Below are 24,792 nucleotides of genomic sequence, written 5' to 3'. Positions count from 1 at the left end.
TCCAAGTTTATATCTCACAATTCCAAGTTTATATCTCACAATTCCAAGTTTATCTCACAATTCCGAGTTTATATCTCACAATTCTGAGGTTATATCTCACAATTCCGAGTTTATATCTCACAATTCCGAGTTTATATCTCACAATTCTGAATTTAAATCTCACAATTCTGAGTTTATCTCACAATTCCAAGTTTATATCTCACAATTCCAAGTTTATCTCACAATTCCGAGTTTATATCTCACAATTCTGAGTTTATATCTCACAATTCCGAGTTTATATCTCAGAATTCCAAGTTTATATCTCGCAATTCCGAGTTTATATCTCACAATTCCAAGTTTATATCTCACAATTCCGAGTTTATCTCACAATTCTGAGTTTATATCTCACAATTCCGAGTTTATCTCACAATTCTGAGTTTATATCTAACAATTCCGAGTTTAAATCTCACAATTCTGAGTTTATATCTCACAATTCCGAGTTTATATCTCACAATTCCGAGTTTATATCTCACAATTCCGAGTTTATATCTCACAATTCCGAGTTCATCTCGCAATTCCGAGTTTATATCTCACAATTCCGAGTTTATATCTCACAATTCCAAGTTTATATCTCACAATTCCAAGTTTTTATCTCACAATTCTGAGTTTATCTCACAATTCCGAGTTTATATCTAACAATTCCGAGTTTAAATCTCACAATTCCGAGTTTATCTCACAATTCTGAATTTATATCTCACAATTCCGAGTTCATCTTGCAATTCCGAGATTATATCTCATAATTCCGAGTTTATCTCACATTCCTAAGTTTATATCTCGCAATTCCGAGTTTAAATATCTCAATTCAGTTTAAATCTCACAATTCTGAGTTTATCTCACAATTCCGAGTTTATATCTCGCAATTCAGTTTAAATCTCACAATTTTGAGTTCATATCTTTCAATTCCGTTATATACCTCACAATTCCAAGTTTATCTCACAATTCTTATATTTCGCATTTCAAACTTTTTTTCACAATTGCGACAATTTCTCACAATTCTAAGTTTATTTTTTTGCAATTTCGTGTTTATTTCAAAATTTAAAGTTTATAATTCACAATTCTGACTTTTTTCTTGCAAATCCAAGTTTATATCTCACAAATTTGCGTTTATATCTCAGAATTCTGAGTTTTTATCTTGCAATTCCCAACTTTATCTCACAATTCTGAGTTTATATCTTGCAATTCTAACTTTTTTTTTTTCTCGCAATTGTGACTTTGTTTCTTGCAATTCTGAGTTTATTCCTCAGAATTCTGGGTTTGTCTCACAATTCTGAGTTTATATCTCACAATTCTTAGTTTATATTTTGCTATTATGACAATTGAGATAGAAACTCACAATTGCATATAAAGCTATAAGCTATAAAGTCTGAACTGCAAAATGTAAATGTACAATTCTGAAAAAAAATTTAAATTGAGATAAAAAGCTGCAATTATCTGTTACCTATGTTTTTATTCTGTGGTGGAAGCAAGCTTTCATAGGAGGCAGGTATGAGATAACTGGGGTGTTTTTCTGAGAAGCAGGAGACTTAGGGAAAATCTTCATTTGCTCTCCATTTAATCTCAGTATTTGATAAACAATCGAAATATCTCATTTGTGATTTTTCTTCCCTTTTGAGAGAGAAGCAGAGAGTGAATGTTTTGGAGTGTTTTCTGTAATGGTTTTCTCAGGCGGGGCGGATGAGATTTGGGGGTGCAGCTGTGCGAAAGCAAGAACAGATATGATCCTTCACAAATAAACGAGTCCAGGCAATATCCATCTGCCTGTTCATTTCCCTTCCTGTCATGACCAATGGAAATAAACAGATAGTGGAAAAACACAAACCCAATAAATACAGACGGTATCTAAACAGGCGGGTAAACGAGTCAATAATGTTCACAGGTAGATGATGCTTATCTGCATTTATTAATAAATGTAAGAAATTTAATTCCACCGTGGCAAACAGGAAGCTCTTTATATACGCCCCCACACACAGAGGCTTTTGAGGTCTACATGTTGAAGAGCAGACGCCCACATGTGTGGTGCTTGTATGAAATGTGAGAGGTCTGTTGTAAAGAGACTTTCATAACACACTGTCGGCTTTTTTAATAGATACTTACAAGTCAGTCACAGTTACATACTGTATGTGTGTGTTTTATGATTTTCAATTTAGTCAGAAAATTTACATATTCAGATAGCTTCATTTTGCATTTTGAGCATTAAAACAACATAGAAAATAGTTGAACATCTGAAATAGCATTTGAACGAGCAATATAGAAGGAAAAAATGTTGAGAAAAGAAAAAATATATAGATAATGAATTATTATTATGATACAGAAATCATGTAATTTTTCTGTAATAATGCACAACACATTCCTCCACAGTTCACAGATTGTTTCAGTTCTTGAAGCTGATTGGTCAATCTAGCATAAGTTTGTTTCCTAAAGTAATATTTTATTAGATAAATTGTTGCGCAGTTGTTTTAAATGTCTATTAGCCATAATATTCTTATATTCTTAATGTTTAGGGACTGTGTAAGTTAACCCGACAATAACGCATTAACAGTTAAGAAATAGTGACGTTAAAGCAGGCTTTATTTGACCCTACGAATCACCCGTAGTTCAAGCCAGGGTTGCCAGGTCTGCAGTTTTTCTCTAAACATTATCCCATCCAAAAATCGCAAACAGCTTTGTGCTTCACTTCTGAAAAGAAACAAAGTCTCAGCTTTCAAATTTTGTCATTTTTTATCACGAAATTCAAACAATAAATGCCGTTTGACAGTCTTAAATATGACAATATCACTGTAGCACCTCAGTTGAAGCGGCAGCATGGAGCAAGAGTCTTTTCTTCCACTTTAATACAAGTTAAACTCAAAAATATATGCATGAACATCAGAAGGTATGTTGAAAAATACAGTGCAACTTACCAAAATGTATCATATTTCATATAATTGCTTAATCAGTGTTTCAACCACGGAAAAATTGTCAGTAAAACAGCTTGTGAACAATGTCACTTAAAGGGATAGTTCAACCAAAAATGAGTTCTGTCATCATTTACTCTACTTTTCCGAGGGGTAAATCATATGTTTTTGGCAGGGTTTCTCAGGGGCTTAATATCATGTTATTTGGGGTCACTTCAACCCGCGGACATGAAAAACAACCTGCAGACTTGGCAACACTGCTTATGTGCAACTGAGTTTTATACAAACATTTCAGTTTTTATTTGAGCGTAATTAATTTGCTAAATCTGTTTAGCAGTGATTTTGTTGTCTTGCAGTGTGAATAGGTAAATTACTTGTCTCCCCTTATATTATATATATTTCTCTCTCTATCTATATTACTCTTTAATGTGCAAAGTAAACTATAAGACATTTGGAGATGAGTGACTTATTCAGGAAACCTGTTTGAAAACATTGTCATCATTTTTTTGCAGTGTAGTTTAGTGATGCTAGTGATGTAGAAATGACACTCTTGAGCTTCAAACCGAACAGCACAGAGCATCTGAATGAATGTGTGTGTGTATGTGTCACGCTCATGTGACATGAATCAGCGTTATATTAGTGTTACATTAGTGTTATGTTAATGTTTCTGATTGATTGATGAGGCGCGTCTGCTTTTTAAACACCTGCTCAAACCTGCCCAACACATTAATAAAGACTGATTATGCTCGACATCAGCTCTCCCGTTTATACACACACACACGCAATCTCTCTGTGAGACAGAAACCGCAGGTGTGACCTGTATGAGGCGTTCCACGAGAAAAAGAGAGATGAAGTAAAGCAAACAGCAAATGTTTGTTTTCTTCTTGCAGACACACACTTATCTCTCTGTATTACACTCTAAAACTGACCACATCTCTCCCAAAAGTTCCTGTCAGATTTATTAAACAACGATAGTTCTATTACCATGGCGATCTGTCGCCTCGTCTCCACGGAGACGGACATTTTCTGATGGAGACGATGAGACAGCGATGTCTGCAGGAAGATGCAACAGACTGAGAGAGAAAGAGAGAGAGACTGTTGTCAGCTGCTAGAAAGTTCGGATTCAGACCGGAGTGGAGAAATTGGAAACGAGGAGATCAAAGCTTCCTCCCTTTGGGAAAACCTGACGGAGATGTGATTAACGATCCGTCCTCTGAGAGTGCATTCTGCATTCAACACAAACTCAGAACTGACCCTTTTTTACGTTCTTGTGGTGTTATTGTGCACAATTCATTAGTTCGTATTTCTCAGGAGTCAATAATCCGCTGCAAGTAACAATTCTTCAGAATGCTATTTTGTCAGAGTGCATTGTGGGAAGCCGTGATAGCTCTGGGGACAAAAAGAGTTCGACGGAGAAGGGAATTTGGCTCTGAAATGGCATTTGTGCCCCTGTCGGCCTCTGATGACAGCCAAACACAATCTGCCAGTGTTTGTGTGTCGACACGGTTCAAGTTATCTCCGCTATGCAGCACTTGTTCCAGGCCAGCGTGTGTTTGCATGACGAACTGTGTTGTTGGTCACCTCTAGTTTAATCCTTCACCTTGGGATGTGACGGCGCTCACCTCCCTCCCTCTCTTTCTTTCTCTCTCCCTCTCTCATTGCACATTTAGAGGCAGACTTTTAGGCCGTGTGTCCACCAAAATGTTTTTTCCAGCAGCTAGCGTACTTTTCCAATTGTTTTCAATGGGAGCGCTGAGCGTCTTTTTCATGCTCAAGCACTGAGCACTTGCTGTTTTTTTACTAGTCGCCTTGAGTTGATGAATGTTCAATTTTTGAATGTTCACATTTTAGCCAGCCGTCCAATCAGAGTGGAGGAGGGGCGGGGTGAATACAACACCGACCAACTGTCGAAACATTCTTGCTGTACAAGTACAACAACAACAAGCAGAGAACGGAACAATTAATTAACGGAGAAATTAATATTGCTGGTCTCTGAACATACATAGCAAGTAGGGCTGCATGATTTATCACGATTAAACCACACGCGAATTTGGCAAAGTCTGTGATTATTTTATGCGCAGCTTGTCAGTGCTGTACGGCTCTGCCTCTCTGTGATCAGTAGTAAATGCTTCTCCATCTGAAAGCCAGAGGGCGCTCATACGCAGAAACTGTAAATATGCTGCTGTCGCAGAAGATGCGCCATATCGCTGTAGCTGAATAAACTGAATATTGAAACGCTTTGATTGATTAAACGTGACTAATAAAAACACGACTACCTTATTCTGTTTAAGAAGCCACATCATCTCACAGAAGGACGCTCAACTGTCGTTATGAAGTGAGTTTGGAGTAAAATCATGTTATTAAATGTCGTCTTTTGTTGGACAAGATGTTAATAAATGCTTCTCATGTCTGGAAAGATGTTTGACGCGTGTTGCTTTTTCAAATGTTTATTATAAGCGACTCAAACTCGCAGTGCTTTCAGATGGATTTGGAGCCATACTTCATTGACAAGCTATGCATGATATTTTTTGTATCGTGCAATAAATCGTGCAGCCCTAATAGCAAGTACTCTACAATTGCGTCAACATTTTTAGTCTTAAACAACTCATATCTGTGAAATCAGTTACAAGTAACAGTGCCGCGGATATTCCATATCATAGGAACAAAGCGTGTCACCTGAAGAAAAAAAAAACGCTCTGGAAGTCTATGGCAGCCCATAGAACCGTTTGCAGGAAAGTTATGAAATTTGGCACACCGATAGAGGACAGTCTGAACATCAACCACATCACATTTGGAGTCTATAACTCAATCACTCCAGCGCCACCAACTGTCCAAATTTTCACTTACGTTTATGTTAATAACTCCTCTTTTTTCCCTCTGATTCCTTTGCACAATGATTTGATTGCACCATTTTCCATCATGAATTTTCAGAAAAACCTACCTTTTTTGAACTTTTCCTAGGCAGCTGCTTTGATTTTCACAAAAATTAACTAGATCATCTTAAGACCATGCCAACAAAAAGTTATGGAACTCGAGATGATTCAATCAAACCGGTCTCGAATAATGCGCGAAATAATTCGAGGAAGAGCATGCCAAAAAGGGTTTGAGGCTATGTTTCCTTAAGATTTTAGTATATTCTGACCAAACTTGGTGTGTGTTATGACAACCATGACCTGAGGATATCTGAACAGTTTCGGCGCAGTGCCACCTAGTGGTCAGGAGATATGAAAAACGGCTGCTTTTTTTGTTGTTGTTTTTTTTTTTTTTTTAAGTTATATTTATAGGCTTGTTGTGCCTTTATTTGGAGAGGACAGTAGAGAGCAGACAGGAAAGCACTGGGCAAAGAGAGGGGGCAGGATTGGCAAAGGACCTCGAGACGGGAATCAAACTCAGGTTGCCGTGAACGCATTTGTGCCATATGTCGGCGCACTACTCACTAGGCTATCAGCGCCGACAAAAAACGGCTGTTTTTGCTTATAAATTCTGAACGTTTTCGGCAAAAATCACAAAACTGTTCTCTTTAGATTTGTGCATCATGCCAAGTTGATATCCAATTTTCCCATATTGGCCATTTTGGGCATCAGCCATTTTGAATTTTGTCATAAAATGCTATATTTTACGCACAGATTGGAATATCATTATGAAACTCAATATGTTTCTTCGGCACCATGCCCTGAAGATACTCAAAAAGTTTTGTGTTTTCACAGTGTGCCACCCTGTGGTCAAAAGTTATAATGAAATTCCCAAAAATGCTAATAACTTTTGAAATAAATTAGCCTATTGTATTTAAACTGGTCTTGATAGATTCCTTGGGTCATGCTGAGAACTTAGATGCCAATTTTGCCATAGTCAGCTAAACTTCCTGTCCACCATTTCGATTTTCTTTAAAAAAAACTACTTTTACGAACTCTTCCTAGATGCTCCATTGTAGTCTTAAGTTTTCTTCCAGGAATGAACACGTCACAATATTCCTCGTTTAAATAATTCCCGCCCAAGGCATATGCAAAATAAAGGGGCGGAGCCTGGTTGAGTTAGTAGTCTGTTGAAACTGGCAGTTTTGGTAAGGGGCGGGACATTTCCCATAAACGCTCAATCACAACACACTGCTCCAGCCGACCAATCAGAGCACATTGAGATTTTCAGAAGGAGGGGCTTCATAGAGACAGGAACTAAACAGTTACTGACAGACTGGGAAGAGAGGAGCTGCAACAATGGAGAATATGGAGAAAATAATGTGTTTTTTGAACCTTCAAGCATGAAAACCTATTCTAGTAGAGCCCAAAAACGAAATCAAGACTTTGTAAAAGGGAATAATATGGCATCTGAGATAAAGATGGTAATGAGCCTACAACACAAACAATGTATCATTTCCAATAGAGTTCCTCGGAATCCCCTAAAAGCACCTACACCAATGCTGTCACCATGGCTACAGTCTCAGCCAATCATGTCGCAGCCAGCTGTGAGGTCATCAGTCCCTCCACGCAACCACACGGGGTGTCAAATGAGTTTGCCCACAATGATGCCATCTGCACCCTGCGTGTGTGTGTGTGTGTGAGTGTGAGTGAGAGAGAGAGAGAGAGAGAGAGAGAGAGTCTCGTTTGCATTAGTTTCTTCATTAAGGTGACTGTCCTTCTCTGTCTCTGCTGAAGGGTGTGTGTGATTTTGTCTGTGTTTTGTATTACGTTTAACCCAGGGTTGATTTCTGCAGCTGACCTGTCGGCAAGGATGTAATTGAGTTAACACACACACACACACACACATGCACACATTCACACTGAAGCTCAGTTACAAAACCTAGTGAGCTGCCTACCTAGACAGCATTTTAAGGCTTCATATGAGGAGCGCTATGCTTGAGATGCTGTCTATAAAGTGCACCAAAATCAGTCACATTTCAGTTCTGATGCTCATTAGGATTCGGCTACATAATCATATATACACAAACTTTTTATTATTAAATCTACGAATTTATATGTAACCCTTTGACATAATATATAAACGTATGAAGCCATAAATCACCTCTATTCAATATTAATGTGTGGTTTAGTCCATAGATGTCCTAGAAGAAATAATCAGTGCCATGTGATCTATCTGCTTCTGTCTCTCTCTCTCTCACACACACATATACACTTACATACAGATGCATGTGAGATTTTCACATGAACAATTATCACTCTTTTAAAAATATGCCCCTAGTTGTCATGGTTACTGGGGAAACTGGCAGCGCAGACAGAGAAAAATAATGAGTCATTTGTGTGCGGGTGTTCATTTAATTGGCAATTTGTATCTACTTTGTATCAAAACTATTTAATTTGTCCAAATGTATCAGTCGGTGTACGTTACGGGAAGGCTTCACGTCGCTGAACCGAATGTTTCAACATGACGCTGCCAAATATACACACACTCTCTCTCTCTCTCTCTCTCTCTCTCTCTCACGCACAAACACACAGAGAGAGGCTCTGCTCCAAAACGTAACCTTGCTGTTTGCTGCCTATATAGGGAACTACTGTACTAACAACAACCTAAACGTTATGCAACCTCATAAGGGACTGATTTGAAATGCACTATATAGGCAGCAACAAATATCTCTTTATAAGGACATCAGATGATTTTTAAAAAAAAGGTTAGCTATTGTTTTATGCTGCTAATAAGCATAAAAAATATTTATATATTATTATATTTTAGTTGTTATTTGTTGTTTATTTATTATATAAATGAATTTATTTTTTATTTTATTATTATTTATTTAATTTGTAATCATTTTTATTTTATTTTAATTCATTTTGGAGTCAAGATAATTTATTATTATTAAATATTGTTATTATTATTATTACATTATTACATATTATTATATATTATTATTGTTAAATGATAATTGGTTATTTTATTTATGTATTTATTTTAATAAATAAATAATAAATGTAGTCATTATTATTAAATGTTATTATTATTATTACATTATTATATATTATTATTGTTATTAAATTATATAAATTGTATACATTATAGCCAATATAAATTGTTTATATAAATTATATCAATTGTTTATTTCATTTGTGTATTTATTTTAATATTATATTATTATTATTTATTTAATTTGTAATCATTTTTATTTTATTTTGGAGTCAAGATCATTTTATTATTATTAAATTTCATTATTATTATCATTGATATTATTATTGTTATTAAATTAGATTTTATTTATTTTATTTGTGTATTTATTTTAATATTATATTATTATTTATTTAATTTGTAATCATTTTTATTTTTTCATTTTTTATTTGTTTTGGAATCAAGATCATTTTATTATTATTATTATTACATATTATTATTATTATTATTATTATATTACATATTATATATTACTATTGTTATTACATTATATTTTGTTTATTTTATTTACATTTTTAATTTTAATTACATTTAATTTGTAATCATTTTTATTTTAATTTGTTTTGGAATCTGGATGGATGATTCAAACTGAAATCGTTGCAGTGCATTCTGGGATTTGCTGCGAAGGATGCATGTGATGCTGACTTAAGCATAGAAATGATTGCTATCACTATATTGTTTTTATTTGTTTTTATTATTTTCAGTGTTTTTTTTCACTTTATCTGTCATCTCAGATTAATTTTCCCCACTGGACTTATTGCAGAAGATGCATGTGATGCTTCCTCATGATTTCGCACACTGATTTGTTCTCTCCTTCCCAGTGACGGATGGGCGGACCGTTACGACGTCACTGACGGGTACGTGCGTGAGGCCGCCGGCGGGATCACGATAAAGCTGCAGTCCGCAGACGTGAAGTGGTTTGATGATTATTATCTGAAACTACGTCCCGACAATAACCCACGAAATCCCTGGTTCCCTGAGTTCTGGCAGCACCGGTTCCATTGCCGGCTTAAAGGACACCCGCAGGAGAACAACAAATACAACCGAACCTGCGGCAGTAAGTTACCAAAGCTACATGTGTCTCATCTGTCTGTGTGTGTGTGTGTGTGTGTGTGTGTGTGTGTGTGTGTGTGTGTGTGTGTGTGTGTGTGTGTCCTCATGTGCTCCCGTGATGATGTCTAGCAGTTTGAGAAGAACTGAGTAAAGCTGTAAAAGTAGTCAAAGAAAAGGAAATCCTCTCTTTCGCAGACAGGAACGGATGATTGTGTTCTTTCATCCAGACTTCCTCTTCAGATATCACACCTTCCATTAGTCTCGCTGTCTTTCATTGGCTCCATTTATCTGGGCTCCTGCTTGAGTTCAAAGGAAAAAAAAAAAAACAGACGAAAAGAAAAGAACAACCACAACTTCCCTCTGAAACCTGAATCAAAACTGCGTACATATAAACCAACAGGACAAAACAGAGCAACAGTTCGGAGAGAAATTATGTTTTTAATGTCAGTTCAAGGACTGATTTTTCAATCAGAGCGTGCTGAGGGGATCAAACAGTTCTGAATTAAACAAAATTTGGTGTGAAAACAACCAAGACTTTCAACTGCAACACATAATCACGAAGACAGTCTAAAGCCCAAAGTGTGCTTCAGTTTTGATGAGAACGAAAGTACAGTATACTTCATTTAATAGCATGTGTGAACACAGACAGACAAAATGTGAAAAAAAACTTTTAAACTCTTTATAAAGTAGACTGTTTTTTCTTATTTCAATTTCCTTTATTTTGAGAAACAATAGGCCAGTTTTTAATGCAATAAAATGCAAAGTGCCTGCACAAGCTGAGCGTAAATATAGAAATATCATGGATACAGTCTGTGAGGCCATGTTTATGCCTGGCCTTTTTCTTCGAGTAGTCCGTCTGCTTCTGATATTGTCTCCTCCTTATATTTTAAATGCTAAACTTTTTAAAAAGTTTTAATTTTTCATTTTTATTGCTATTTTTATTTCTTATGCATTTGGTATGACATATCATGAAAATCTGACTTTTTCTGTGTATAATCGGGTCCATGATGCATCTACCAACCCAAAAAACCTGATAAAGGACTACCCAGTAATGAGCCGCTCAGATTTCGCTTTCGTAGTGATGTAGGAATGAGATCTTATTATAATATTACCGCCCCTTAATCTTTATGTTTCCGCATTTTTTGTTTTTGCAAGCGACAACGGTGTACCAGTTCTAACATTCACAAATGAGTCAATTCAACACTGGATTTGCACAAAAGATTAACATGACGGCACATGCTAGTCGATGAGTTGAATCAACTCCACAGCAACTATAAATTTATTCACTAACCATTCAGAAACGTCCAGTTTCATTCTAAAAGTTGTAACTTCTTCCTGAGTCTCTCCATCAGTGTCGACTCCGGTTTGAACAATGTAAGGCTGAACACCGTTACTGACAATCCTCATTTTGGCTGCGTGAGATTCTCCAGCTTTGTTGTTGTTGAGCTGTTAAAGCTCCGCCCTCTTCTGGAGCAGCAGCTCATTTGCATTTAAAGGGACACACACAAAAACTCATATTTTTTGCTCACACCCAAATAGGGGCAAATTTAACAAGCTATAATACATGATCTGTGGGGTATTTTGAGCTGAAACTTCACAGACACATTCTGGAGACACCAGAGACTTATATTACATCTTGTGAAAAGGGGCATAATAGGTCCTCTTTAAAGCATGTTGAATTACCATTGTGTATGAAATGTGCTATATAAACAAATTTGCCTTTCAAATCACTAAATATGGTTGTAAACAAGGTGAAGTGTGTGATTCAATATGTAGTAAGAGCCCCAAACAACACTAAAGCACTCTATACTCACCTAACACAAAACTATTGTCAAATCAGGTGTTTTAAACATTTAAAAGTAATCAATCACATGATCAAACAATTCGGAAATATGGTTAATTTAGGTGATATATTTTATAGATATTATTGATATGCAAACTGGACTAGAATCACTGTATACTCACCTTACACAAAACTGTTCAGGTGATCAGGTCAGGTGATTTAAATGTTTAAAAGGAACCAATCGTCTAAACAGTTTGGTAAATAATATATCATGGATAATTTGGGTATTATATTATAGAGATATTATTGCGATATTATCATCAGGGTCCTATCTAATTTCAGATGTGTTTCTCAGGGTCATTCACACAGGGCTCCTCTCTGAGCAGATTAAGACCCCCGTATGAGCCCTATAAAGACACCCCCTGAGATGGAAATATGGGTCTCTCTACCGCATGAAATCAGTTTCACAGAACATAAGCAAATTAGCACAGTTCATCATTTGACCGGCCTACAGGGCACAAGCCGGAAAAGACAAATTATCTGTCATTAACCCCAATCTCTTCCTCTCTCAGAGCGAGATTCTCTGCGGCAGCAGTACGCTCAGGACACCAAGATGGGTTTCGTGATCAACGCCATCTACAGCATGGCCCACGGGCTCCACAACATGCAGAAAGCTTTGTGTCCTGGCATGGTGGGACTGTGTGATGCCATGAGGCCCATTGATGGTGCCAAGCTCCTCGACTTCCTCATGAAGACCAACTTCACCGGAGTGACCGGGGAAAACATTTATTTTGACGAGAATGGAGATTCACCAGGGAGGTAGGAGCATCCGTCCATTCATCCACGATCAAACCAATCAGCCAATGCACCACTTAGTCAAGCAATAAATAAGATAATCAATCTATCAAACTGACAGTTCGTCAATGAGCGGATCAATGCATCAGTCGTTTTGATGAATTCACCCTTCATTTCCATTCATCTTCATTCCATTGCACTGAATCAATAGTGCTCTGATGTAACCGGAGTTTGTGTGTTTGACGTCTCAGTTACGTCATCATGAACTTCAAGAAGATGGGGAAAGATTACTTCGACTACACGAACGTGGGCAGCTGGGACATCAGCGGTCTGCAGATCAATGACGACGAGATCTGGCCCAACAAAGATGACATTATCAAATCGGTCTGCAGTGAACCCTGCGATAAAGGTCAAATCAAGGTCAGGAAACAGTGACCCTCACAAAGCTGCATAATGTTTCATACTGAGTTGCATTATGCATGTGGGTAAATGTAGTGGTGTAAGTGGTGACTCAGCAAAGAACCAAAATAATATTGAAAATCAAACATTGAGAGGTTAACATTACAATGAACTGAGTAGGCCAAACAACATGCAGAATTATTAACGTGACTTGGGTCTTTGTAATCACGGCACAAACCACATTTATAGCTGCATGTGAACCTGTCATGATTTATTAGTATGAGAGCCTTTCACACAACCCATCAATGTTGACATCTGTGTAAGTTGGTGAGACATTTAGAAACCCAAAATTTCAACATTAATGTTGTGAGAACCCTGAGTGTTCTCCTTACCTGTTGGTGGCAGACTTTGGGAGTTTTGCATCACTCCCCACGTTAATTGATCATTAGGGGAGTTGACTACATAAGGACTCTGGGTTTTCATTTGGGTTAGCCCTCTCTGTGTGATTGTTCTGTCAGGAGTGGCTCTTGATCAGAATGTGACATCTCACTGATTTTCTTTTTTATACGTTTCTTATATCATGCAGCTTTAAGATTTTGTTAGTTATGTTTCTTTGTTATTCACTTTGTTTCTTTATTTTTCCCTAGACTTATGTTTGTGGTTATTTATTATTTATTTGTGGTTATTGTTAAAGAAAATAAAACAATTTGCATTGATTGAATGGTGGTGTGTGATCCCTCTTTTATGTTGCGGCTTGAAACGAGCTGGCCGTAAAATAAAATTGGGGGCTCGTCCGGGATCACACACCACCGTTCAATCAATACAAATTGTTTTATTTTAACTTTTTGTTTTAACACTCAGGGTCGTCACAAATGTAATCTTAATAATAATGACATAAAATGACTTTTTGTTTACTTATCTACAATAAACAATCTTGGTTTTGTATTGTCATCACCACTCGATGCCTAAAGTAAAAATAAGTTGAGAACGACTTTTTCTGTTTTTTGATGGCAATAAAAAATGGTTTAAACATACTATAAAAATAAATCTAATATTTATATTTACTATATGAATATTTATTATAACATGTTTTTTATTTTCTATTTTTTTAATTAATATGAATTAAAATAATGAATGAATGATTTAATATTCATTTAATCTTTTAATGAATGCTATACAATATATTTACAATATATGCAAATATTTTAGAAACAAATATTTTATACTATAACATCCTATAATAGTAAATATATTATTTATATTTACTAAATACATTTTTTATTTTCTAAAATATAAATATGATATTATATATTTTGTATATAATATATTAATTAAAAAAAAAATACATATATATATATATATATATATATATATATATATATATATATATTAAAAAAATAAATAAAATAAAATATTTTTTCATTTAAAAAAAAAAAAAACATTTTCTACACAATTTATCCACTTTCCATGGCCTGAAATATCACAACTGTAAAGTAGGGCTGTAAAATAAAAAAATCGCAATTAATCGCATATAAAAACATAAAAATTTGTGTTTACATAATGTGTATACATATTATTATTATTACATTTATATATATATATATATATATATATATATATATATATATATATATACACATATACATACACATATATATTATGTAAACACAAACTTGATGTGATTAATCAATATTACAGTCCTATTCTAAAGCATAAATTGACTTACTGATATCATCTGGTGGATCATAAAATGGTGCAACTTAAAAGTTGATTTGTTTTGCTATCCTATATTTTGCTATTTGCATTTGCAGACTTCAACCTTTTAGGGTCACGACCCGCCAGCTGAGAAGCGCTGCTTTACAACCTGATGAGATTATGATGGCATGTCACATGTGATTTTCTCTCTCATCTGCAGGTGATCCGTAAAGGAGAGGTCAGCTGCTGTTGGACATGTACTCCCTGTAAAGAGAACGAGTTTGTTTTTGACGAGTACACGTGTCGCGCGTGTGAGCTGGGATCGTGGCCCACCCATGACCTCACCGGTGAGTCGACAAACACATAAACCTGACGGAAAAAGGCTGCGGCGATCAAACCTATCTGCGTCTGTAGAGATCAGATTGATGACACAGATCTGCCTGACCCCAATTCTCATGAATTCACTGCTCATGCTTTTGTGTGTTGAGGGTTCAGTAACACGTTTTATCCGTCTCTATTCAGTTTAGTAAATCTAATTCTGTAAAGTGCCGGAGCCCCGGCCACACACGGATACTCAAACATAAATCTAACATTTCATGGAGTGTCATTTGGGATCCGAAATCACGACCAAAACGAGTTATTTGCCAAATGTGTGTTTGCATCTCTCTTACATTGCCAATAATAGAAAGAGAAAAAAGGAAAGAGAGATATTTGTGCTGTAGAAAGCAAATGCATTTCAATAAATCATTTCAGGAGAAAACGGATACACACAGTCATTGAGCTAAAAGGTTAACAGCATCAAAATCGTATGAGTTGAACTTATCAAATGTGTCTCCCTGTGATCAGCCCACACACTTTATTACCACCTATTTATACCATCAGACAGAATGAGAAGAATGAGATGAATCATACAGCGAATATAGCCAAGCACTGTATATTTTTACACTTTTTTTTTTATGAATTTGTACCACCTTCCTCTATGATGTTAGGGCTTTATGGGTGGTTGCCAGGGTGTTGCTAAGGTGGTTTCAGTACATTGCTATATACAGTAGTTTCACTATGTTATGATGATTATAGTAAGTCAATATATACTATTGTTTGAGTTGTGATTTCCTAGCCATGGAAAGGTGCAATTCTTAAAGGTATAAAATATTTATTATAACAAATAATACAAATATATGCTTACAGGGCTTGACATTAACTTTTTTGCTCACCAGCCACTGTGGCTAGTGATTTTCCAAAGTTACTAGCCACTCAGCATTATTGCTGGACACAATTTTGACATTGATACCATGGGAAAAAACTGCCATATAGATATTTTTAATATTATCTCATAATTTGGCAGCAGGTTTATTAGGCTGCTGTCACTTTAAGATCTGACACACTGATCCATTATACTGTTACACATAAGTTTTCTTTCTCAACTGTTTACATTCACTTAAAACATAACTCGCCAACATAACATAACACATAACGTGAATACTCGCCAAAACCGGCATTTTGACATTATTTTGTGTGTATTTGAGTGCAATAAGCAGTGAAAAAGAACTCAATTTAGTACTGAGAGGCTGCTTTATGTGCGCGCACTTTGAGTGTTATAATATTTTATCTAATATAATTTACATAATATGTGGAACACAAAACCAGTCATAAGTCGCACAGGTGTATTTGTAGCAAAAGCCATATATACAAGCAATATACATTGTATGGGTCAAAATGATCAATTTTTCTTTTATGCCAAAAATCATTAGGATATTAAGTAAAGATCCATGAAGATATTTTGTAAATTTCCTACCGTAAATATATAAAAAAATATTTTTGTGAGTGGATATGCATTGCTAAGGACTTCATTTGGACAACTTTAAAGGCAACTTTAAATTTTTGGGTGAACTATCCCTTTAAGTGCAATTTCTATATACTCATATTTAAAAATCCTTATCCAATAATCACAGGCATTTGGAAATATATATTACAAGCGCCACTAATTCTCTTTCTCTTCATTTATTTTAGGATGTGACCCCATCCCAGTGGAGTATTTGAGGTGGGGTGACCCTGAGCCCATCGCAGCTGTGGTCTTCTCCTGCTTGGGCCTGATGGCCACATTCTTCGTCACCTCCATCTTCATCATCTATCGTGACACTCCCGTGGTGAAGTCGTCCAGTCGTGAGCTGTGTTACATCATTCTGGCGGGGATCTGTCTGGGGTACCTCTGCACCTTCTGTCTTATCGCCAAACCTCACGTGATCTACTGCTACCTGCAGCGGCTGGGCATCGGCCTATCTCCTGCCATGAGCTACTCAGCCCTTGTCACCAAGACCAATCGCATCGCTCGGATTCTGGCAGGCAGCAAAAAGAAAATTTGCACCAAGAAACCTCGTTTCATGAGCGCCTGCGCCCAGCTGGTGATCGCCTTCCTGCTTATCCTCCTGCAGTTGGGCATCATCGTGGCGCTCTTCGTGATGGAGCCTCCCGACGTCATCCACGCCTATCCCTCCATCCGCGAGGTCAACCTCATCTGCAACACTACCAACTTGGGTGTGGTGGCACCACTGGGCTACAACGGCCTCCTCATCATGAGCTGCACCTTCTACGCCTTCAAGACGCGCAACGTTCCGGCCAATTTTAACGAAGCGAAGTACATCGCCTTTACCATGTACACCACCTGCATCATCTGGCTGGCGTTCGTACCCATTTACTTCGGCTCGAACTACAAGACCATCACCATGTGCTTCTCCGTCAGTCTGAGCGCCACCGTAGCTCTGTGTTGCATGTTTGTGCCGAAGGTTTACATTATCCTCGCTAAACCGGAGAGGAACGTCCGCAGCGCGTTCACTACGTCGACGGTGGTGCGCATGCACGTGGGAGACGGAAAATCATCATCCGCGGCCAGCCGGTCGAGCAGCCTGGTCAACCTATGGAAGAGACGAGGCTCGTCAGGAGAGACGCTCAGGTGTGTGTTGAATTGTGCAGCAATGAAATACTAGATTTGCATTGCGTAAAAGGAAAGTGGTATGTTCATAGCAAGAAAAGAATAGTGTTAAAATTTCAGGTTTTATGGACTGGTTCTGTGAAAATGTTGTAATGACAGTCAGTGCACGTCTTCGTTGGTAACGATGGGGCTGTTAAGTTATTGACATCCATAAAAAGAGAGTGTTTACCTTAGATGACCTGTGATTATTGAAATGAATGTATTAAGTGTCTGCTCACACCGCCTGACTGTTTACCACATAATCTCTGTTCAGATATACTGCATGGATGGATGGATAGATAGATAGATAGATAGATAGATAGATAGATAGATAGATAGATAGATAGATAGATAGATAGATCTGTGCGATTAATCGTTAAAAGATCACAATCTCAATTCAAACATCCATGCAATCTTATTCCTAAATGACAACGATTCTTCTTGTGTCAATTAAATATTTGACAAAATCTCACCGGAACATTCAAATCTGTGTTTGTGCTTCCGTTGAGCCAGAGACAGCATGACACAGCTTCACAAACTGTCTTTTGAACATCACAGTATAGTTGTGCCTGTTACAAATATTCAAATGATCACAGAAGTCCTGGGATAAAAGTTTATAGTTCGGATATAAACACTGATGTCTACGGTAGTGATTAAAATCAGCGCTTCAAATACCGATTACATCGTTACACCAGTAGGTGGCGACAAGTGAAGGTTTATGAAAATGTATTTGTCATTGAATCATTCATTCAAAAGATTTGTTCAAAAATGCTGATTCATACAGTAATGAACCAAGTGAAGTCTTTATGAGTGAGTTATTGAATCCATTAATTCAAACGGATCTTTTTTTAAATAATTCATTCAGGTTAATTAAACAGACTGTAGCGATTAACATTTTGTCAGAACCTACATGTTATTTTGTTTAGTTTGTCTGTTCAGAATCATGGGATAATCGTGATCTCTATGGCCACATTCACAAAGCAGCAGAATACGGTTGTCAGTCCTGCATTTGAGTCCTTAACACGGTTCCGTTCACACACAGTTCAGTTATTTACGGGAGTGACAACCGCATTCAAAAACCAAACTCACACCCGTCAATTTTCAGGACTCACAACCGTATTCTAGGAAAACCTGTGCGGTGTGAACAGAACCGGACTGGACAACTAGTTGTTTGTCACGTCAAGAGGTTTCGTGTGTGTGGTTTCACTTTCAGTAACTTGCAGCGATGATATAAGCTGTGTGTCATCTAAAAGTTTTAGATCCAGTCACCAGAGAGCTCCTGTCAGTTTTGTGTTATATGCGTGACTCAAATGCCGTGTCATGCGCGAGACACTGCAAAGGGTGTGAGAAGTGAGTGCAGTGGGTAAAAGCGACCAGCTAGCGCATGTTTTCATCGAAGCTTCCGATGGTTAATGAAGATCTGACAAACTAGTGGCTCAATTGGACTCTGTCAATTGGACTCAATACGGGCTTGACTCTCGTTGCACGTTCATACAGACAGTATTCGAGATGCTGCTCTAAGTTGCTGTGTGAACGAGACATTTCGAGACTCACATCTGTAAGTAAATGCGCGGTTGACAATCCCAAAAACTGACAGTGTGAAAGTAGCCTATTTGAAAAAAAATTGTGATTCTAAATTTATCCAGAATCTTGCACCTCTAATAGATAGATAGATAGTTGTTTGCAACCATTTTTAACTGTAAATATTATTTTAATTGCTGTTTCAGCTCTAATGGGAAGTCGGTGACTTGGGCCCAGAATGAGTGCAGTTCCAAAGGCAGCCACCTGTGGCAACGTCTCTCCTTCCACATTAAGAAGCGCGAAAGCAATCAGACGGCCGTGATCAAACCTTTCTCCAAAACGTCTGAGGGACGCTACTGCGGAGGCAGCGACATCAACACCGACAGCAGTAACAACAAGATGCTCTACGAGGTCACCGAAGCGGAGGAGCGCTACCCCATCAGCTACCGGCCCCAAACACCCTCGCCGATCAGCACCGTGACCCAAAGAGCGAGTATTTCTTTAGCGCAAAGCAACGACGCCCAGGTCATGAGCGTCTCCACGTACATGTGTCAGCCTCCGCATCGCGGTAACTCATCGTGCGGCGGCGGAAGTGCGTCACAGGGCTCTCTGATGGAGCAGATTAGCTGCGTGGTGAACCGTTTCACCGCCAACATCAGCGAGCTCAACAGCATGATGCTCACCAGTTCTCCTCCAGGGAGCGCTGTGGGTTTGTCCACTAGCGCTTCTGCTCACGTGCAGGAACCCTGCTGCCCTCCGCCCTACCGCCTGTCCCGAGAGATTTCCATGCCGACCACGATGACGACCTACGCCGAAATCCAGCCCCTCCCACCGGTGGAGTCTAACGTGGGTCGCCCCGCCACATCCTGCCACCTTCCCGGTTCATCGCGGCTCAAAACGTCACCCACGACCAGTGGGAAGGAGCTAAAGGTGTGCGTGTCCTCGGCTCTGGAGTCGCCGTCCAATCAGCCGGAGCTTGAGGAACTGCTAGCGCTGACTCCGCCCTCCCCCTTCAGGGACTCCGTAGGGTCGGGTAGCGGCTCGCCAGGTTCTCCCACTTTGGATGTCGAAACGTCCGCACTTCCACCCGTCCCAAAATACGAGTGCCTGGTGCTCCGACACTACAGCCAGAGTTCGTCTTCGTTATGAGGACCAGCACGGCGGACAACAGAACGAAGATCGGAGCACTGAATGGCGTAATTAATGCCGGCCGTGACGGACACGGCTTGAGTGTGTGTGTTTACATGTTCTCACCTTCGGACCAGTGCAAAACAGGGCTCTGTCGCCCCTGCAGAGAAATATCTCCAACATCAGACCTGCAGTAGAATCACAATCGTTCGTCTAGTTTGGCGTTCCGTTGGTCTATTTTGGTAGTGGCCTTAAACAAACATGGCTTTCATCTAATTAGTGCTGTTTCTATGAGGACTACAATATGTTGGTGTGCTCCCGAAAGGATGGGGGTAAACGAACACACAGGGAGATTCACCTGCATCACAGGGATGTTCCCAGACACGGACATTACGAGCCTTTTTTGCTACTTTTATCATCAAACAATGAGATTATTAAGGGCTGGAAAAAGACACGGCAGCAAAGGGAAAAGCCTGTATAATTACATGTTGCGTAATCTTTCACTCGTACACGACTGCTGGTACACTGTAATAATTCAAGAGTCCGAGGTGACGTCCCCGATGCTTTCCAAGATTCAAACGCAATCTTTGAACAAAGTGCTTTGTTTGATGTACCACAGGACAGTGTGTGAGAGAGAGAGAGAGCAAACAGAACGATATTCAGACACCTCAGTCATTGTCCATGATTTTCTCATCTCCTTTATCTCTCCCTTTTCTCTTAATTCTTCCAGCTTTTCCCATCTTTCTACTTGCCTTTTTTCAGGAACGGAGCATATATGGGTGAATCTCATGAAACCTGTCAAGATTACATTTCACCCCAAAATCAGGAGAAAGAAAAAATTCTGCTTATAGATAAAGAAACCTATTTTAAGATAGATATATTGGGTCATTATTTGAAAATACATGAAAATAATGTTACAATGCAATAATTTTAGGCTTAGTAATTAACAGGCTTAATTCCTTTTGGGTAAAATGTTTATTTATGAAAAAAAAAAAAACAGATTTATTTGTACAAATATAAATAAATAGATTTTATTTATTGTTAGATTGGATGGAGCGTCAGAAATATCAGATAAATCATATCCGACCCAGGACGCCGAATCCCTGCCAGAAGATATCAGTATAGTTTGACTGAGAAAGCCAGGGAAGAGCCGAAGCAGGAGACGAAGTGATAATAAAAAGAGAAGAAATAATCTTATAGTTGCGTATGTTTTGATGCTCAGACTCCGTCTGGATGTTTCAATGCTCGGACTTCATCTGACCAGTACAAATCCAACAAGTGTTATTATTATAGCAAAGCAAAAACAATGGATAATTACTGCTTCACAACATCGTCCTGTGATGTTAAAAACCTTGAAATGGAGACATTCTCTTACCTCTTACTCGTGAAGACAAACATCCCCTGAAAAACAACAATAGCAAACACTGCAAGAGCAAGATAAGTAAAGTAAGTAATATAAAATCATAAAATAACACATGAAAAATAATAATAAAATGAACAAATGATATAACTCAAATAATAATAATAGGAATAAATGATAAATCAAATTACAACTAAATACATAAATGATTATAAATGATTATTAAATTAAATTGGTAACACTTTATTTTAAGGTGACGTAGTTACACGTTACTACAAATCGTTACATTTCGAGAAAAAAGTCTAAATAAAATGTTGAGAATAAACTCATTAAATTACGAGAAAAAAGTCGTTAAATTACGAGAACAAATTCGTTAAATTATGAGAAAAATGTCGTTACATTTCGAGAAAAAAGTCGAAATAAAATGTTGAGAATAAACTCATTAAATAACGAGAAAAAACTCATTAAATTTCGAGAAAAAAGTTGAGATAAAATGTTGAGAATAAACTCATTAAATTACGAGAAAAAAGTCGTTAAATTACGAGAAAAAAGTAGTTAAATTACGAGAACAAATTCGTTAAATTATGAGAAAAATGTTGTTAAATTGAGAAAAAAGTCGAGATAAAATGTTGAGAATAAACTCATTAAATTATGAGAATAAAGTCATTAAATTACGAGAAAAAAGTAGTTAAATTACGAGAACAAATTCGTTAAATTATGAGAAAAATGTTGTTAAATTTCGAGAAAAAAGTCGAGATAAAATGTTGAGAATAAACTCATTAAATTATGAGAATAAAGTCATTAAATTACGAGAAAAAAGTTGTTAAATTGTACGTACTATAGTAATAACAGTAAATTATGCATAATTACAAGCAGTGTTGGGGGTAATGCATTACAAGTAATGTGTTATGTAATCAGATTACTTTTTTCAAGTAAATAGTAACATAACGCATTACTTTTAAATTTACAACAAAATATCTGAGTTACTTTTTCAAATAAGTAACACAAGTTACTTTGTTTTCCCATTTATTGACTGACAACTCTCCTGTCCACATGTTAAGAAAAAACGGGAGAACAGAGGTGTCGTGTGCACTGTGTGAACATGACGGTTATTTTAGACTAGTTCTAGACTAAATGTGAGCATGCATTTACCATAGACAGTAAAAGAAATGGACACAGCGACCCCATTGGAACTCAATTGAGACAAGTGAAGCCCATTTTTAGCGATTTTTAGCACTTCCGTTTCTGACGCGCAGACTCAAACTAAGCTTGATGACGTCAGCAACCTGTCTGACAGATGTAAATCTTCTAGTAGCTGTGCGTGTAAACTGCCATCGTTAATCTTGCAGAGACGGCGAGCTTGAGCGGGGAGTTCTTTGGCGTGAGTGAGCAGGAGTAATTATTCTGATTAATTATTTTGTATAGTATTTTAAAATGTAACGCCAGTACGCCATATTAAGTTAATGCATACTATTGCCTGCGAGCTTCTCCTCCTGTCTGTACGGTAATTTCTCTACTGTGCGACAGAGAGTCGAGTGGTTATGACGCAATCGTTAGCCTATTTTTACAAAAACTGTTTCTACGGGGCCATAATGTAACATAGAAGGTAATGGAGCCCTTTATACATTGTCGTGTATCTTTAGAAATAAATAATGGACAAATTGAGTCTTTAAACGCCTCAGATGTAAAGTTATTTGCTGTCAAAGTGACGCCAAAATGAATGGGAGTCAATGGGATGGCTAACGCAAGTGAAGTTCTGCTACAAGATGGCGACACGCGGCCGACTTCAACTTCCGGTCGACTTCCTTGGGCACTGGCATTTACTCATTTACTTCTTCTCCTGCGTCCTATTCTTCTGCATTCCAGAATGGCAGCACAGCTGAAAGACTTGTTTGTTTTAGTTGCGCCCTCTACTGTACAGGCGTGAATTTGCATTTCCTTCAGCCTGAGGCTTATTCAAACTGTCTTTACATTTGCCAAAAATAGCACTTTTTTGTTGTTATAAAAACAAAGAAACAAACAGCCCAGCCCAGAGGAGAAAAAGTAACGCAAATGTAACCTAACATTACTTTCTGTAAAAAGTAACTATAAGTAACACAATTAGTTACTTTTTTAAGGAGTAACGCAATGTTGCATTGCATTGAAAAGTAACATTCCCCAACACTGATTTTAAATAACTAACCCTAAACCAAACCCTATTCTTAACCGTAACTCTATAGTGAATACATGTAGTTAATTAATTTTACTTAGTACTTATTTAAGTACATCACCTTAAAATAAAGTGTAACCATTAAATCATATATATAAAAAAAACTAAGAAAATAAAACACAGATGAATGTTTGCTGTTTTAAAGTAACACACACACACACACACACACACACACACACACACACACACACACACACACACACACACACACACACATTGCTATTGAGAATCTTTAGATCCTTCATTATTTATTTATATTAAATAAACAAATAGATGTATTTATTTTGTATTTATTCAATTAAAAATACATCCATTCATTTATTCAGTTATCATATCTATTTATTTATTCTATTTAATTTTGGGGTGAACTGTGAACTGGACAAGTTTTTATAATATTTACCTGCATGTTGTTTTTTATATTATTATTTTTTGTAGATTTAATTGTGGGACCAAACTCTGGGGCCAGATCCTATAACACATCTTGCCAAAACGTGCACGTGGCACCATGTTACAGTGATGGTATCAGATGGTAATACCATTGTACTTCCAAGAATACTATGGTACTTTTTTATTTTATTTTATTTTATTACTTTTTTGTTAATGCAAACTAGTGAATGACACTCTGAACATGAACTACTTAGAAACAAATTCAATTTTGTAACACGGAAGTGGGTGAACTCACATCATGTCACCGCTAACAAACTGGTTCACTGTGGTTCATCATGTGGTTGTGCTTCAAATCATTTAGTGAACAACATTTTGGTCCAAAGTCAACATGGAATGAAAATGCACCCTTATTACTTTCTTAAAACACATTCCTGGTGTTATTTTGAACAAATTTATCTGTGCACGTCAGTCCAAAGAAAAACAACTTGCTCGGCCTCTAAACAAATGTCATATAATGGGCTGCAGATGCCATTTCATGTTGACTTTAAATTCTACTTTTCTCTAGCAGAAGGGCTTTTTTATGTCATCTTAAAGATGTAACTAAACAGCTTCTTTTCATCTATCTATCTATCTATCTATCTATCTATCTATCTATCTATCTATCTATCTATC

At 37.3% G+C, this 24,792-nt stretch overlaps 1 protein-coding gene and 1 long non-coding RNA gene across 2 annotated transcripts in view; one reads left to right on the top strand and one right to left on the bottom strand.

Moving 5' to 3' along the window:
• Window positions 1-21,706, top strand: part of grm5b (glutamate receptor, metabotropic 5b) — a 66,326-nt gene extending 44,620 nt beyond the window's left edge. The window contains exons 4-9 of the mRNA XM_048160514.1: window positions 9,644-9,879; window positions 12,231-12,477; window positions 12,705-12,873; window positions 14,768-14,894; window positions 16,558-17,497; window positions 19,243-21,706. Coding sequence (XP_048016471.1) covers window positions 9,644-9,879; window positions 12,231-12,477; window positions 12,705-12,873; window positions 14,768-14,894; window positions 16,558-17,497; window positions 19,243-20,185 — 2,662 coding nt within the window. The 3' untranslated portion in view covers window positions 20,186-21,706. The remainder of the gene's footprint in view (window positions 1-9,643; window positions 9,880-12,230; window positions 12,478-12,704; window positions 12,874-14,767; window positions 14,895-16,557; window positions 17,498-19,242) is intronic.
• Window positions 17,244-24,792, bottom strand: part of LOC125248731 — a 43,760-nt gene continuing 36,211 nt past the window's right edge. The window contains exon 2 of the long non-coding RNA XR_007180354.1: window positions 17,244-17,459. This is a non-coding gene — a long non-coding RNA (uncharacterized LOC125248731). The remainder of the gene's footprint in view (window positions 17,460-24,792) is intronic.

Source organism: Megalobrama amblycephala, linkage group LG16, assembly GCF_018812025.1.
Source record: "Megalobrama amblycephala isolate DHTTF-2021 linkage group LG16, ASM1881202v1, whole genome shotgun sequence".
NCBI lineage: Eukaryota > Metazoa > Chordata > Actinopteri > Cypriniformes > Xenocyprididae > Megalobrama > Megalobrama amblycephala.
The sequence above is the reverse complement of the archived record's forward strand: the minus strand, read 5'-3'. Positions and strand labels throughout refer to the sequence as shown.